The sequence below is a fragment of the Poecile atricapillus genome, chromosome 1 (assembly GCF_030490865.1).
Source record: "Poecile atricapillus isolate bPoeAtr1 chromosome 1, bPoeAtr1.hap1, whole genome shotgun sequence".
Lineage (NCBI taxonomy): Eukaryota > Metazoa > Chordata > Aves > Passeriformes > Paridae > Poecile > Poecile atricapillus.
The window spans coordinates 40,828,487-40,843,399 of record NC_081249.1 but is presented as its reverse complement, the minus strand read 5'-3'; the positions used below and the strand labels follow the sequence as shown (position 1 = coordinate 40,843,399).

The following is a 14,913-nucleotide window of genomic DNA, read 5'->3' as shown; positions in this document are numbered from 1 at the left end:
GTCTTGTCCAAACTTAGTGACTCTATTGCTCTAAATAAGATAAATTTGGCTTCACACATTCAAAAAAGTGAATATACAAAATTTGGAAGCAACAAATCCTTCCAGATGGAAACTTTTTATCAACAACTGTATTTTCAAATTTTCTTCAAAATTATCTCCACAAAAATAAAATTAAATCTGAAATTTCTACCTCTCCACTCAGCTCCAAATAACACCCTATTGAAGACAATGAAGAGCAATTAAATACATAATTCTAAAGATACTGCCTAAATCATTTTTACCACTATTCTTTAATTTTTTTTGGCTTACAAATCTCATCTGTGCTTGCACTGCTGTGTTTAAAAGAGCTGACATTTTTTCCTGGAAGATGATTACGATGATGATGATTTTCATACAAAAAAAAAAAGATATTTTTTGTCTGCCTACAAAAATGACTGTACAACACTGACAAGGATATATTTATCAAATCAAGCATCCACTGCTTGATAATACTACTTATTAGCGCTGTTGGTTTCACTTAGAATACAACTGTACTTTAAACTTGACCAAGATGCATTAATTCATATAAAATTCTATATGAGCTACCTGATGCAAAACGAATTTTTAGAGTTTATTACATATACAGAAGCACACAGACTATTCTGAGATGGAAGGAATCCACAAGGACCCTCAAGTTCAACACTACAGTGAACTTAAGTGGACTCTTGAAGCCTGTACACGGATTGAAACTGTGACCTTGGTGTTATTAGCATCATGCTCTAACCAACTGAGCTAACTTCAGTTAAACAGAACAGTGGTCCTGTTCTATGGTTTGCAAATTATTTTCACATAGTATTAAATCTTTGAAATTTGGTACTACTTGACCTCTAAGCTTATTTGAACATTGCCAACAGAGTAGAAGTCACAGTAAGTTTCTTAGGATGTTACAGGGAATCACAAAGAACCAGATCTTTCTGGTTATAAAATCCTGCATGACAGCATAGTACCACTAAATCCTTAACAAAGTCAATTTAAAAGTAAATAAGAGACCACATTGACAGGATACAGCTCCAGACTGCAGACATCTGAATGCACATGTATGAGCTTCACATTGGCGAACTTTCATCCTAGCCATGAGAAATACAGCCTAGCGGCCAACAAAACCTGAAAAGCTCACTCTGAAGATGCCTTAATTTGCCTGCTGAAAAACTCTCTCAACTCCTGTAGCCAAATTGATTTGACTGACTACAGCAAAAACTGAACAGCCAGCCAAGCAGACTCACATTTAACTGTTGACATTTACTATCTACAACTTACAACAGTTATCTTTTATCACAGGTGAGTTAAAAATAATTAAGAGAGACAACCAGGGCAATCACAAAAGATAAGAAAGTATTACAGCACAGTGCCTCAGACCTCATGTACACACAACACAAAATTAATCTGAATAAATGCTGGTAACCCACAAGAGAATTCAAAGTACTGAGGCACAGGAAATAGGAAGAATAAACATAAGGAACAAAATTAATCAGAAGAACACAGTGTGCTGGAATAATTACTTGGTGGGATGGATGTATGAGGATTGCTCCAACTGCATAGATATGAATGTCTGGATCCACAGATCAGCTAGGGAGTTAGCGATCACAGGTAACAGCAGTTCAGGCAATCACTGGCCAGTTAAATCTCTGTGCCATTCAAGCAAGATTCCAGTAAAGAGGGAATACTTTATTTTACTGCCTTATTAGTATAGAAATGCCATGTTTGTGAAACTAATTCCTCTGGAATCTTTAAGGTTTATATACACATAAAAAATACTTGTTTAATTTAGTTGTGAATAATGTGTAGTCTTCTAGACTGCAAAAAATAATTTGCATGATTGTTGTTTATATGAAATATGCTGTTATAATTTTTTTCAGGGAAAATTGCTTCCATACAGAAAATATGTTTGTGTGTTGGTTTAGTTTTGGGTTTTAATATATATTTATGAGGCTGCTGAAAATTCAATATATAAACTGAAGCACTTGGGAAGACAGTAAACACTCAAGTGATAATTAGTTAGCAGGGAACTGGCTACTCTTCCCCAGTGATCATAAATTAACCTTTAGGGATATAAAAGCAGCAGGAAGTTTAAAATGCCATCTTCAGTGTTTTGTAAGTGCTAGTCTTAGTACAAAATTTTTGCAGCTTTCATTTCTTTATAACATACCTGCAGCTCAAAACAGCATCATCTGCTTTTCCAAGTATTTCAGAAGCCCGGCAGAAAATATGTTGCACACTAAGTAGATATAAACAAGGTTGCCCATGTTATCTGATGACCTCACATTAATTTAATACAGTGTATCCCATCACTAACCTTTTCCTGTTTTTGATACTGTATAATCAAGATGCTGCCCAAGTTGATTTGAGTTCATATTAAAAAAGTTAAAACCACCAAATACAACACCAGACTAAATATTTCACCAAATTCCATGTACATAATTCCTACCAAATCCACTACACTGCTACAAGTATCATAGCTAAACAGACCATTAATAAACCTAATTTGGTAATAAATATTTTAAATGAGTGAAGTAACTAGAGATCTTGATTATTCTAAATTTAAAACAACAAATCCTGAGAAATTATTAAAAAAAAAAATAAAGATTGAAAATTATCAAAGGGAGGATTTAGAAGAAAAAATAAGCAAGCTACCATATTAGATTTTTTAAGTTGCTTCTAGCTTTAACATTTTATGACTCCTCATTCAACAGTATGTTGGGATAGAAATCTATCATCTAATTCCTTTATAAACCTGTATTTTCAGCTTCAAATATAGGAATTCTTTACCTTTTATGAAAATATTTCTATTTAAACAAACAACGCTTTTATTTCCTGCTTATTCACCCTGTCTACTCTGGGCATCACTCAGAGAATAAGCGAAAAGTCAATTGCCCCAACCAATCCTTTTTAAGCCAGATCCTTTAATTTACTCAAGTAGTTACTACATCACTTTTAACACATCATGAACATCCCTCTACATCAATGTGTCCTGACATGCAGCAACTAAGACAGAACTCATTCCACACCACATAGAGAACCAATTTCTCCTCAGAGGAAAACTGTAACATACCTCACAGTAAACTGTGCCACTGTGGTCTTGCAGCACCAGATTTTCCACTCAAACTGACCAGCTTATTGTAAACATCTAATGCAGACTTACTGCTTATGAAGAGCATCCATTTCCTTAGGTTGAGACTACCCCAACTATGACTTCACTCTTAGGAAAGCCACTTGGTGCCAGAACTTCAAGTTTCCCTGCATTATTGTCATAGATGTGCGTTGGCCATAAAGATAAATATGCACATCAACTTCTCAATATGCTTAATTAAAGTAGTGTTTGAATGTAGTCTCAAGGTTGCCAACTGCCAGCATCTAACAGTTCGTTGGCATTATAGGTCATGGAGATCATTCTACTGTAATTTATTTATTCTTAATCACAGAATTTGTTCTCAATCACAGTTTATCCAGGAGAAGCAGGTATTTAACTAACAGCTAATTGCAACAGACATCTGTGTCACTAATAATAAATGTCATTAAAGCTTCAAACTCCAAGCAAGCAAAAAAGAGATGGCTGATAAAAAAAATCCTGACACATCATCTAATACAGCAGTCTTACGTCAAGACAGTATCAATGGCATTTAAACCACTCATAGAAAAAAAAAAAAAAAAAAGAGGAAGTTAAAAGTGACTTCTGGATGTCACCTTATCCAAAGTGTTACTTAGAGATATAATTTCAAGGCTTGACTGGGCTCCTCAAGGCTTCATGCAGTAGAACTTTGAATTATCTCAATGAATAGAGAGATAATCAGAGATTCCAGAGCCTCCTGGAGCAGTTTCAGTGTTTACCCAATCCCCATGGTAGAAACATTTTCTCTAGCATCTAATCACAACTTCCATGCTTCAACTTCTGCCCTTTGCTTTTTTTCATACTGCTGTGTACCTTCAGGAAGGGCCTGGTTCCCCTTCTTTGCACATTTCTCTATTAGGAAGCTGACGATACAAGGTATCTCCTTAGTCCTTCCTTTCTCAGGTTCACTCACAGTTCTCTCAGCCTTTCCTTAGAAATCTGCTCCACCTCCCTAGCCATTGCAGAGATCCTCTCCTAGATTTTCTCCCATGATAGACTCTTTCTTTTCACAGGGAGCCCCAACATGGCCCCAGTATTCCAGATTCAGTCTTACAAGTGCCTCATACAGTGGAATAAACACTTTCTTTGACCTGATGACTACCCTCTTGCTGCTGCAATCTGGCATGTAGTTGTCATGCTCACTGTTTGCAAGGATCCCCATTCTGTCTCTCACAAAACAACTTTCTAGTCAGTCAGCCCCAAGATAATGCTGTTGCTGAGATTATTCCAGCCTACATGCAGAGTCTGTAAAACACCTTTGCTGACTATTCCAGTGTTTCTGTTGGCCTGTCTCTCCAGCCTGCCAAGGTCCCTCTAGTTACAGTCCTACCTTCCAGCTTCTCCTCTCACTCCTGGGTCATCCCCAACCTTGTGGAGGGTGTAATACATGCCATTGCCCTGTGTGCTGACAAAGACCTTAAGCAGGACTAGACAACAGCACTTGCCTCAACAAACACTACTGGCAGCTGACCACAGGTCAAATTCTGCATCTACTTCCACTTTCCATGGCCTCATGCCATATACAGAATGGCTTTTAGCAGCATTCACCACCTGGGCATTCTGTTCTCAGTTACTCCCTCCAGTTTTGTACAGACTTCTGACCTTGAAATCACCATCTCAGTAATTTTGAGTGCTTTTTTTAATTTTTCCAGTTGATTACAATTAAAATCATAGTTCTTTGTACATTTTCTGCTTGTACTTTTTCCATATTAAAGAAATAATAAGGAAAACACAGGGAGATAGTAAAGTAAAAAATCACACTTTACTTGATATAAAGCACATCACAGAAGCAAAAGCAGCAAAATTATGTTTACCATGTGTGTACTTTGGGGCACCACTGAGAACTCAAATAATATTATCACATGCACACCACAATCTTTTTAAAGTTGTATTCAGTCAGTCACAACTGTTGAAAATTGTTGAAATTGTTGAAATTGTTGAAATTGTTTCTCAAGTCCTCTCTCCCATATACAGCATTTGTCATGTACCTGTACTTATCACTGCTCTTTTCTGCAAAATCTTTCTACAATTTTTTATCTTTTGACTATTAATGTAACATTCAATTTCACTCAAGTGTCTGCCAGTGGTAGTGTTAGATGCCTGCACTCATGCCTAAAAAGTTGTACTATTTTGTAAGTAAAGAGCAAAATGAAGCCTTGTTTTGAAGCCTTTTTCACCTTGTTCATCTGCTGACCTGTGAAGCAGGTCTAATATTGCCCATCATGGTGTAGAGCCCCATAAGTCTCCCAGTTTTTCATTACCATGGATATTTCCAGTAAACTGCTCTCTGAGGTTTCTTCTGGGGTGGCTTTCTATATTTCTTTTGATGGATTTTATGCTTCAGTCTTCTCTCCAAATTTCTAACAACTCAACAGTCTTCTGTCTAATCATGCAAGGCTTTTTTAGTCCTATTTAGTTTTTATTGTAAAACATCAGTATTGATCCTAGAAAACAGTCTTCATGCCATGTACAAGTATTAAACCTTTTTCTGATAATTCTTTAAATTTTTCCGTTAGCATTTCCTAGCATTTGCATTCTAGTTATTTGTGTGATTTTATGCCCTGCAAGGATCCATCTCACAGAAAACATGGGAGTCTCAATATCCTATTAACTCTTGGAAAGTCACGTAAGTAGATAGGAATCTTTAATCTTTACACTTCTGTTCCATTTTGTAAGAGCAGTTCAGTCCATCCCGTCCTCATTTTTCTTTCTTAAACTCCTCTGCAAGTATTGCTCTTAGGGGAAAATGCTTTCGGAAATACCACTTTCTGAAAGAAACCTACCTACTAAGCAATAATGGAAGGGTCAGGCTTGACCTTCCTGGAACTAATTAATGTGTAGTGTCTCAAAGTTAAACACAGTGCACAAGACAATATTTTAAAAACTACATGCTGTTTAACTTACCTCCTTGCTTATAAACTGTTAATTCCCGCACAGTTTCCAAGAACTGCCAAAACTTCTCATTACCATCTTCTGCAATAAATTCACTGTTTAGAAATAAAAATTAATTGTCCATAGGTTGATTTTGTATGAAGATGTGCCACAGTAAAAACCTTCAGTTGTTTAAAATAAAAAATACCCATCAGCCAAATGTTATTCATGACCATGTCCATATATGGACAAAAACTGACCTGAACTGTATGGTCAAAAGATATTTTTTTATTATTTCTATCCAAGTTATTTTTATCCAAAATCAACAATCAGAGCTGTAAAGCATGCAGACTATTCTCTTGTTACAGAAAATCCCCAAAATGTTAACTTTATTTTTCTACAGATATTCCAAAATCAAAATCAATTAATTTAGCACAAACTATTTGGAGGCAAGCGAAGATGTTACTCAGTGGCAGGCAGGAACTCGGTAATCGGCCCACTAAATCTCCACCCAGCGACCTGCAAAACGCCTGAGCTGGTTAAATATAAAGCTGCTTCTACAGCTCCTTCGAAGTGTGGGATAACGTTTCCAGTCCTGTCCACAACACTTTCCGAGAGAAGAAAGCAGTTCAGCCGCACATCCAAAAAGTACTTTAACACACCCTCCGAGAGACAGAAACGCTGCCAGCCCCCTCGGACAGCCCTCCTTCCCGCTCAGCGGAGGTAAAAAGGGGGTCCCTCCACCCTCCTGTTCCCCAGGAGGCAGCCGGGACAGGGCGGCCCGCTGGCAGGACGAGCAGAAGGAAAAAGAAGAGCAGAAGGAAAAAGAGGAGAAGGCCGCACGCACCTCGTCTCCAGCAGCAGGGGGGTCGCCGGCCACTTCGCCGCCAGGCGGGCAGTCACGGGCTGTGAGGAGGCCGGAGAGGCGCCGCAGGGCCACGGCCGGGGGCACAGAAGGGCCAGCAGAAGCACCGGCGACAGCAGCGCCGGCGACAGCAGCGCGGCGGAGCCCGCCATGAGGTGCTCAGTGACCGCCAGACGAGCAGGGCCCTGAGCACAGCCCATTCACAGTGACCGCGCCGCGCCCTCGGCCAGCCCAGTCCAGCTACGTCGACCTTGTCGAGAGGTAGCGGCGGCCAAGTAACGGGGTGTGCCGTGTGGCACCAGGAGCACGGAAGCGCAGAAACAGCGCCCTCGCCTGAGGCCCCCCCAGCGGGCCCGCTCCCCTTTGCTCGTGTCGGGGCTATCGCGTTATTTTAATTTTTTTTTTTTTTTTTTTTAAGGTTTCGCGTTGTTTAGTGCAAGTGTGTGATTTACGTAGGGTGCCCTAGGCTTGGGTACTGGTGGCTGCAGGAGGCTGAGGAGGGACATGGCTGTGTCCAAGGACAGCAGCCCCATGCCCTGGCGTTCCCTAAAGCTGCCGCTGGCCGTGTCCTAGCGGGCTGCTCTCCCTCGGCCTTCAGCAGCCTACAAACAGTAGTAAAAGTCTTACTCTGGGTGAGCAGCTTCAGACATAATACGCATACGCAGTTGTTCCTCTGAGAGGTAGGTATTTAATTTCCCCTTCCAAGTTTTCCAAACTGACTTTTATTTTGAGATGTGTTTTATTTTCCATCTTCATATTCTTTTTTTCCTCAAGCGGGGGCTTCACAGGAACCCTGCCTCTACCTTCTGATAGCTTACCTTGGAATTTTCATACTCACATTCTCTGATTTCTAATTTTTTTCTGTGCTCAAAAATCTCCATAGCTTATTCCATTTCCTCAACAAAGCTGCTACATTCCCTCAGTTCTTCAGACCTAAGAGAGGCTGGTGCTGCTGGAGCTGTGTTGTGGGATGCCAATACAGAGCAGCGCTGCATAGTTGTTCATCCCCCAGCTGTATTAAAAATAGGGGTATTGCCTTTTCCAAAATATGGCTCGTGGAACTCAAAGCTGAAACCTGGAATATCTTACTGCTGCATACACTTTAATTTCCTTTGTGCACAGTCATCTGACTGCTCAAAGTTGCTTCGTGGGTGGTGGGAGCCAGTGAGGATGTAACTCCAGGGAGCAGGGTATGGATTTTATAGTTTGGATGGTTAGTGCTCATTGCAAACTATGATACAGAAACTTGCCTTCACAGAATGCCTGTACTTAGCATGCTTTTTGGTATTTATCATGTCAGAGTATGAAAAATACCTCCTGAGGGTCATTCATATGTAAATTCGGCCTAGGCCCTTGGTGGTTGGTCTTTTTTGGACTTACTCACACAAATTTGTGCTGTTATAAGACCTCAGATAATTTCCAGCTACCACTGTGTCACATCAGTGATGCCAGCTTTAGTGTTGATAGGTTAAGTAAACCATACCTAAAACCAGTAGTGCAGCCTTAATACACCTCTGCAGAAATAATGAAAACCACAGGAGTATTTATCTTGCTTTATGTGTAAGGCTATTAGAATTAACAAAATTCAGCATTTTTTCTATGGGGAAAGGCTATGATACACTGCCTAAGCAGTTTCATTTCTTTCATATTGACAGTTCAGGAGTCGCTGCTGCTGCTGCTGCTAACAGGGATGGCATGGCTAGAGTACTGTATGAGTAAGTTTGGTCCCCTTGTCGTACTATGCTAACAACCCAGTTATGGGCCCAAACTCTTTCATCCATATAAAGTAAGTACACATGTGATGAACTGATAAAACACACTTCCAACACTCCCTGGCAAAGTTCAAAATGCTTTTGATGAACTTAAAATAGCTCACACTACACTTGTTCTGCACAGAATAGCCTATAGCTGGTTTATATTGACCATCTACCAAAAAAATATACCAGCCCAAGTAATCCTATGGTTAAAGGAATTGCAAGTTGCTTTTTTGATGTTTCTTCAAGCAAAACTGAGATGTACATAGCATATTCCCCATGTGTATACATTTACCATGCATTTTTCACATCTCCGTGTGATACAATGTGATGATGGATTCACCCACCTTACCCTAATCTATCAATTGCTTTTCTATATAAAGTTATTCTGTTACATTTTATTTTATATTGATATTGAAGAGTCTGCTATTGTTACTTAAATGTCAACTCTTAAGCTGGTACTTGTTTAATCTTGAGCTGTTACAATTTATGATTTGCCATACAAGAAGATAAATAAAATCTGTTTGCACTGGCTATGGAAATATAACTAGCTTTGAATTCAGTGGCAAGATAAAGCGGTAGCTCTGAATCAAAGGTCAGATCATTAGTCCATGGTGAACTACAGAAAATAGCTAGTCCAATAGTTTTCTTGAGAAAAGATCCTGTCTGCTTAAATTCAGAGATTTCTGTTAGAAAGAAAGAGTCTCTGCTGAGATACCTCTTGCATTTAGGGTTATTGTTTTATTAGGGGCCTTAAATTTATGATCATAGATAGGCAAAATTAAATTGGAAGAGACCTCAGGAGATCTCTAGTCCAGCCTCCAACTAAGAACACGGTTAGGTCCGAGGTCCAGTCAAGTGTTGAAAAAAAATACACGGCTGACACCTGCACAACCTTTCTGGGAAACCTAATCCATTGCTTAAGATGCAGTTTGGATTGCTCCTTGGAAAGAAATATAGTGCTGTAAGAGAACATTGCATTCCTTCTAAAACCTATTGCATATTTATCAGTTTTTACTTTGCTTTGGTACCTTAACTACATTCCAGCCATGAAGAGCCAGTACACACTTTAAAAAGATCTGTTTCTGTATATTTGAGAAAGGCAGATTTTAATCTGTTAAACAAAATGCAAACCTAGAAGATGGAGAGCAGACTTAATCTTCATTTTTACAGCAGAATTTTATGTAATTAGGTATTTCAAATAACACTTGGCCATTCTTGTACATACATTCCATATATATGTGTGTGTGAAAAAACCTCTTAGTTCTCTGAAACCATTTTTCAGCAGTACAGAAAAACAATTAGAGCCAAAATTTAAAATTATTCATATCGCAGCTGTGCAAATAGGAATTGATTATCATAGCAGTTTCAGTGTGAATAGCGGGAGTGATTAATGAATGCTTCTCCATAAGATGCAAATGTTTAGTAAGTCACAGCAAGCTATGTCTGTTTTATAGAAACAGTAGCAATAAGTGAAAATAAGTTGAGCTTCATCAGCGTATTCAGTTAGCTGAAAATAAAACTTTATTTTCGTAACAGATTGAAAACAATTCCATGGTGAAAGGCTCCCTTTCTCCCTAATTTGGAGGTAATGTAAATGTCAAACACTAACCAAAAGATATTCCTGTTACGTGGTTATGTAACTGTTTAACTGATGGCCTCCTGAGCAGTAGCTGCTAGCATCCTTTTATCTTTTGTTAGATTGGAAGATTTTGTTAGATTTTGTTAGATAGGTTCTCTTCAGAACCTGTCAAAGTCGCTACTATGACAGGCATTTAAGGTCTTTCCCTAAAAAGATTCCTAAATCCTAAAAGGATTCTGTACTGCATCACTTTTTTTCCATTCCATTATAGACCAGCCATAGTTTTTTGATGAGCATATCTCAATATAGTGTTGTTCTGGAGCAGACCATACAAAATATGTTTCATAGTCTGTTAACTTTTTATTTTTATTTACAGGGATGAACCAGTGAAAGAAAAAATGATGCAGAAGTAATATAAGCCTGGTTTCAACAGCTCACAGAATCTGCTCAGTGGCAACTTTCTAGCAATGAGAATTTATGCCGCTTTGCCATGCCCATGCATACAGCTGCAGGGATAGTAAATAGCTTGCTGCCAGGATGCTTCTCTTTCCAACTTTAACTGAAAAGAAAAAAAAAATGAAAAAGAGAAAAAAAGGAGGCTGAAGCAACATTTTGCTTTGTGAAATAAACACAGAAGTTACAGCCTGTTATTTAAAATTATCCACCTCAAAGATCTGGAGAATATACTTCCTGGATCAGGTTGATAAACTTCCTAAAAAACTCTGGGCATGTCTGTACTGTGGAGAACAGTAAAATGTGCTCGTAATGGGGGATGCAGCTCAATTGGGATACTGGCTCAAGTTCATAAGCAATGCCAGTGTTCTGCTGTGCCAACAAACAGTGTGGTTGTATTGATTTTTGTATTGCCCTGGCTCCTACCATGCCAAATCTGAGCAACAAACTACACCAGTGGGTAACTGCAGGGCTTATCTACAATGTTGCAGGGTTTTTCTGAGTTTGTCTAGGCTAAATCTTACTTTATTATTCCTGTGTCAAGCTCATCATGTAGCATGAGTTGGCACTTCTGATGCCAACTAACAATCTTGGTTGTTAACTGACCTGTGCTCACAATTAATCTCTTACTTACAACATGCTGTGAGGTGTTTGGGTGTTGAAAAAAAGAACATTTTTCCTTCTTTTTCTTTTTCTTCTTTTTCTCTTTTTTGTAAGTTGTGAATCTATGTACTCAGTGAAAGGAACACAGGTGATATGCTGATGATATATAATTTAGTCTAAAATTCACAATAAGTTATTAAATCACCATTGTTGATTATTCAAATAATAGCCACATACTTGTATATTAGACATGATTTGTCACATGCAACTGTTGGGGAGATTATAACTTCAGAAGATAAAATATTTATAAATAAAATGCGCAAAGCTGAGTATTTTTACATTAATTGATAAGCTGGTATGTGCAATGAAGTGCCTCAGTGCCTACAATTCTGGCCACATAGTGCCACACCAGCACCAAAAGAGACTTTAGTGTGAAGGTACAGGTGTATTCACTGAGAAAATACACTATTTTCCAGAATAGGGTAGTAGGATTTGAACTGTAGGCCTATCATGTAGGGATCAACAGGTGCTATTGCTACATGCAAGATGGAAAATATAAAGAAGAAATGTACCTGTACGACAAAGTATATCAATGATTTTTCCTTTTTAGTCAGATAAGCAAGCAGAATTCTGAATCCTTTCCAGAATGCCTAAAAAAAAGTAAATTGGGAAATTAGCCGGTGAGTCGTGAGTATGGAACTCAATATGTCAAGTCACCTTTGACAGAAGCGAGGACTGCAGACCCATGATGTACTGTCTACTCAAAGCCAAGTGCAGTTTTTCTTTGAACAAACTCTTCGATCCTTTTTAAACTGGGTCAGAATTGCAATTGTATTTTCACCTGTGCAGGGTGCAGACTTTACCATCCGGAGTGCTCCAGTGATAGCATATGCTGGGAGGCAGGGCTCTTTCACAGCAGCTCCTGGCTCAGGCTGGATTACAGACTCAGCAGAAACCATTGTCTTGCAAGGCAGCATGGGCTCTGGAAGAGCTAACTTGTGCAGTAACTCCCTGTTCCTGGTTCTGCATGGAGCAGCATTCAGGTCACAGCAGAGCTGGGTGCCAGCTGACTTGCAGGCTTTGTGTGACTGAGCAGCTGAAAGGACAAATCTCGTGTTTATTCCTTACTTCCCTTTGAATGTCTTGCTAGTGCACTTCTAATGCTGGAACAAAAACTATAATACACTTCTTGAAAGAATCACATAAGCATAGAATAGTTTGGTTGGGAGGGACCACCAAAGATCATCTAGTCCAATCTCCCCTGCCTTGGATATTTCCAGGGATGTAGCAGCCACCACCTATTGTCCAGCCATCTCCAATGTTTCACCAAACAAAAATGTCCTTCCAAACCCCTGTGCATTTTGTTGTTTTAATTTCACAGTGGTGACGTGGAATTAGACCTGTCTTCTGTGATGCTGTGACTCCTGACTGGACAAAGTGCTGAGAAACCTGAAGTGACTTTGAAGCTGGTTCTGCTTTATGCATGAGTAGAGCAAGCTGGCCTCCAGTGCACTCATCCAACCTAAACTATGTGGTGTGATTTGGTGTGCTACTTATACAGAATTTGCTTTGCATAGCTTACATCAGTAGATAAAGTTGCTGAAGTTGTAGGCTGCAAGCTGTAAACTTTCACCTAGATATTTTCAGCATATGTTACGGTCAAGTAAAAGAAGGCCCCAGAGCCAGTTCAAGTCAGAAGATAAGGAAATTGCAATCATCAGCAGAAGCTTCAGCCTTAGAGAGAAGTGGCCCAGACACTATGTAGAGACAGTGAAGGGACACAAGGAAGAATGGGAAGGCCCCAGTCAGAATCACAGAATCATGGAGTGATTGGAGCTGGAAGAGGCCTCTGGAGATCATGTAGTCTAAACCCCTGCTAAAGCAGGTTCACCTAGAGCAGGTGCACAGGATCGTGTCCAGGCAGGTTTTGAGTATCTTCACAAACTCTCTGAGCAGCCAGTGTCAGTGCTCTGTTATCCCCACAGTAAAGAAGCTTTTCCTCATATTTAGATGAATCTCACTGTGCTTCATGTTGTGCCTATCATGAGCTTAATATTACTGCTGGTCCCATCAGTTGCATGAGAAGTGGGAAACTTCTAAGGGCATAATTGCCCAGCAATTTCTTTGTTCGGGGTCTTTTTATGGGAGCTCCCAGCTTAAGCTGTAGCACTACTTATAAAAAGGACTTAATAGAAGAGTCTCTTTTTGGCTTATTGATTTAGTGAAAACCTTGTTGAACGCTGTTACGGTGGCTGGCACATTTAATACCCGTAACAACTGTTCTGTGACTCTTAAGTGTAATTTACTTTAATTAAAAATTTGTGTAGCTAAAGTGAAACAGAACAAGCTGGCTGCTTTATTGTGTGAAATATGACAGATTTGTTTCCAGTGGAACAAATTTTAATGCTGCTTTTCTGGTTTTGCTGTGTCCCTTCTATTGGTCTGTCCTTTTGTTAACGTTAGAAGCAGCCAGTAGATGAGGTTTTGCCTGTCAGGGGTCGTTTCAGCTCACTTTTCAATGTGAAAAATAATACTTACGGACAAGTAATCTAAAGCATTCCTTCCAGCAATTTACACTAAATATCTTTAGAGGGAAAACTGAAATATTACTTTTGAATTATGCAAATCAATATTTTATGTCCTTTTCAGTTAATCTGAGTATATAAAAATTGCAATTTTTATGATTTACACACAAAGATAATTGCAATCCATTTGGTGAAGGCATCTTTAAAAATCAATGTAAAAAATAAGTTACATGTAAATGAAAGAGAAGCAAAAAGTGCAGCCACAAGCCATTACAAATATAATGAAAGTGAATTTAGTGCTCAAGATTTTTATGACCTTCTGTTTTTAAACCATTAAGAAGGTCTTTTGAGTTTACTGCAAACTGGAGAAGACGCATTTCCATGCACATATATATGATTTTCCAGGCAAATTTTTACTAAAGGAACACTGTGAGAATTAAAGCTCCCAGATGAAAAATAAAAATTATGATTCCTATATCTCTGAAGTCAGTATGCTGTATCCATCAATAAATTACAAAATGTGTGCTTTAAAATGTTCATAAACCATGGAAAAGTAAGGAATTACAGGAATTGTAATACCTGGAACATATACATATAAATTAAATTCCAGATTTGTAGTAGCCTAGTATATTTCTTTCTCTGGCACTAGCCAGTCAAAAATCCAAAAAAGTGTAGTCCCAGAAAAATAAGGAATCACTGAATACTTAAATAAAAAGTTGTGGCTTATATCTATATACAAGGTGATTAAAATATGCATATTTCTGGAGCTTTGCACCTGTGTATTGAAGTGATTGCACGTAATTAGCAATGTGATTAATAAATATGTTTTCGCATGCCGCGTATAATTAGACTCACAGAAACACACTACATTTAGAATATTTTAATGTAGATAAACTTTGAGGGCAGAAATGAAGTGTTGTTAAAGAAAAGCAAATTGTTTAACTCCTGATGTGCTAACTGCTGCTACCTCTATCTCCTGTATCCTTCTGCTGGGAAGAGCAGTGGGATGAGCTTTTCCTCCCCATCCTTAGTGCTGCTAAAGGAGCAGTGTGCACCTCCAAATTGTGGGACACTGATGACACAAAAAGGAAGGAAAAAAGAAAGCAACAGGATTA

The 14,913-nt window shown here is 38.8% G+C and overlaps 1 protein-coding gene across 2 annotated transcripts in view; it reads right to left on the bottom strand.

Annotated features, from left to right (window-relative positions):
- UGGT2 (UDP-glucose glycoprotein glucosyltransferase 2) overlaps positions 1-7,247 on the bottom strand; it is an 84,191-nt gene extending 76,944 nt beyond the window's left edge. Inside the window, exons 1-2 of one of the 2 annotated variants that reach the window (XM_058855356.1) lie at positions 6,864-7,247; positions 6,050-6,132 (exon numbers count right to left, since the gene is read on the bottom strand). In XM_058855356.1, coding sequence (XP_058711339.1) covers positions 6,050-6,132; positions 6,864-7,081 — 301 coding nt within the window. In that variant the 5' untranslated portion in view covers positions 7,082-7,247. The remainder of the gene's footprint in view (positions 1-6,049; positions 6,133-6,863) is intronic. The other variant, XM_058855337.1, reaches the window with a different exon arrangement.
- Positions 7,248-14,913: the final 7,666 nt, after the last annotated feature.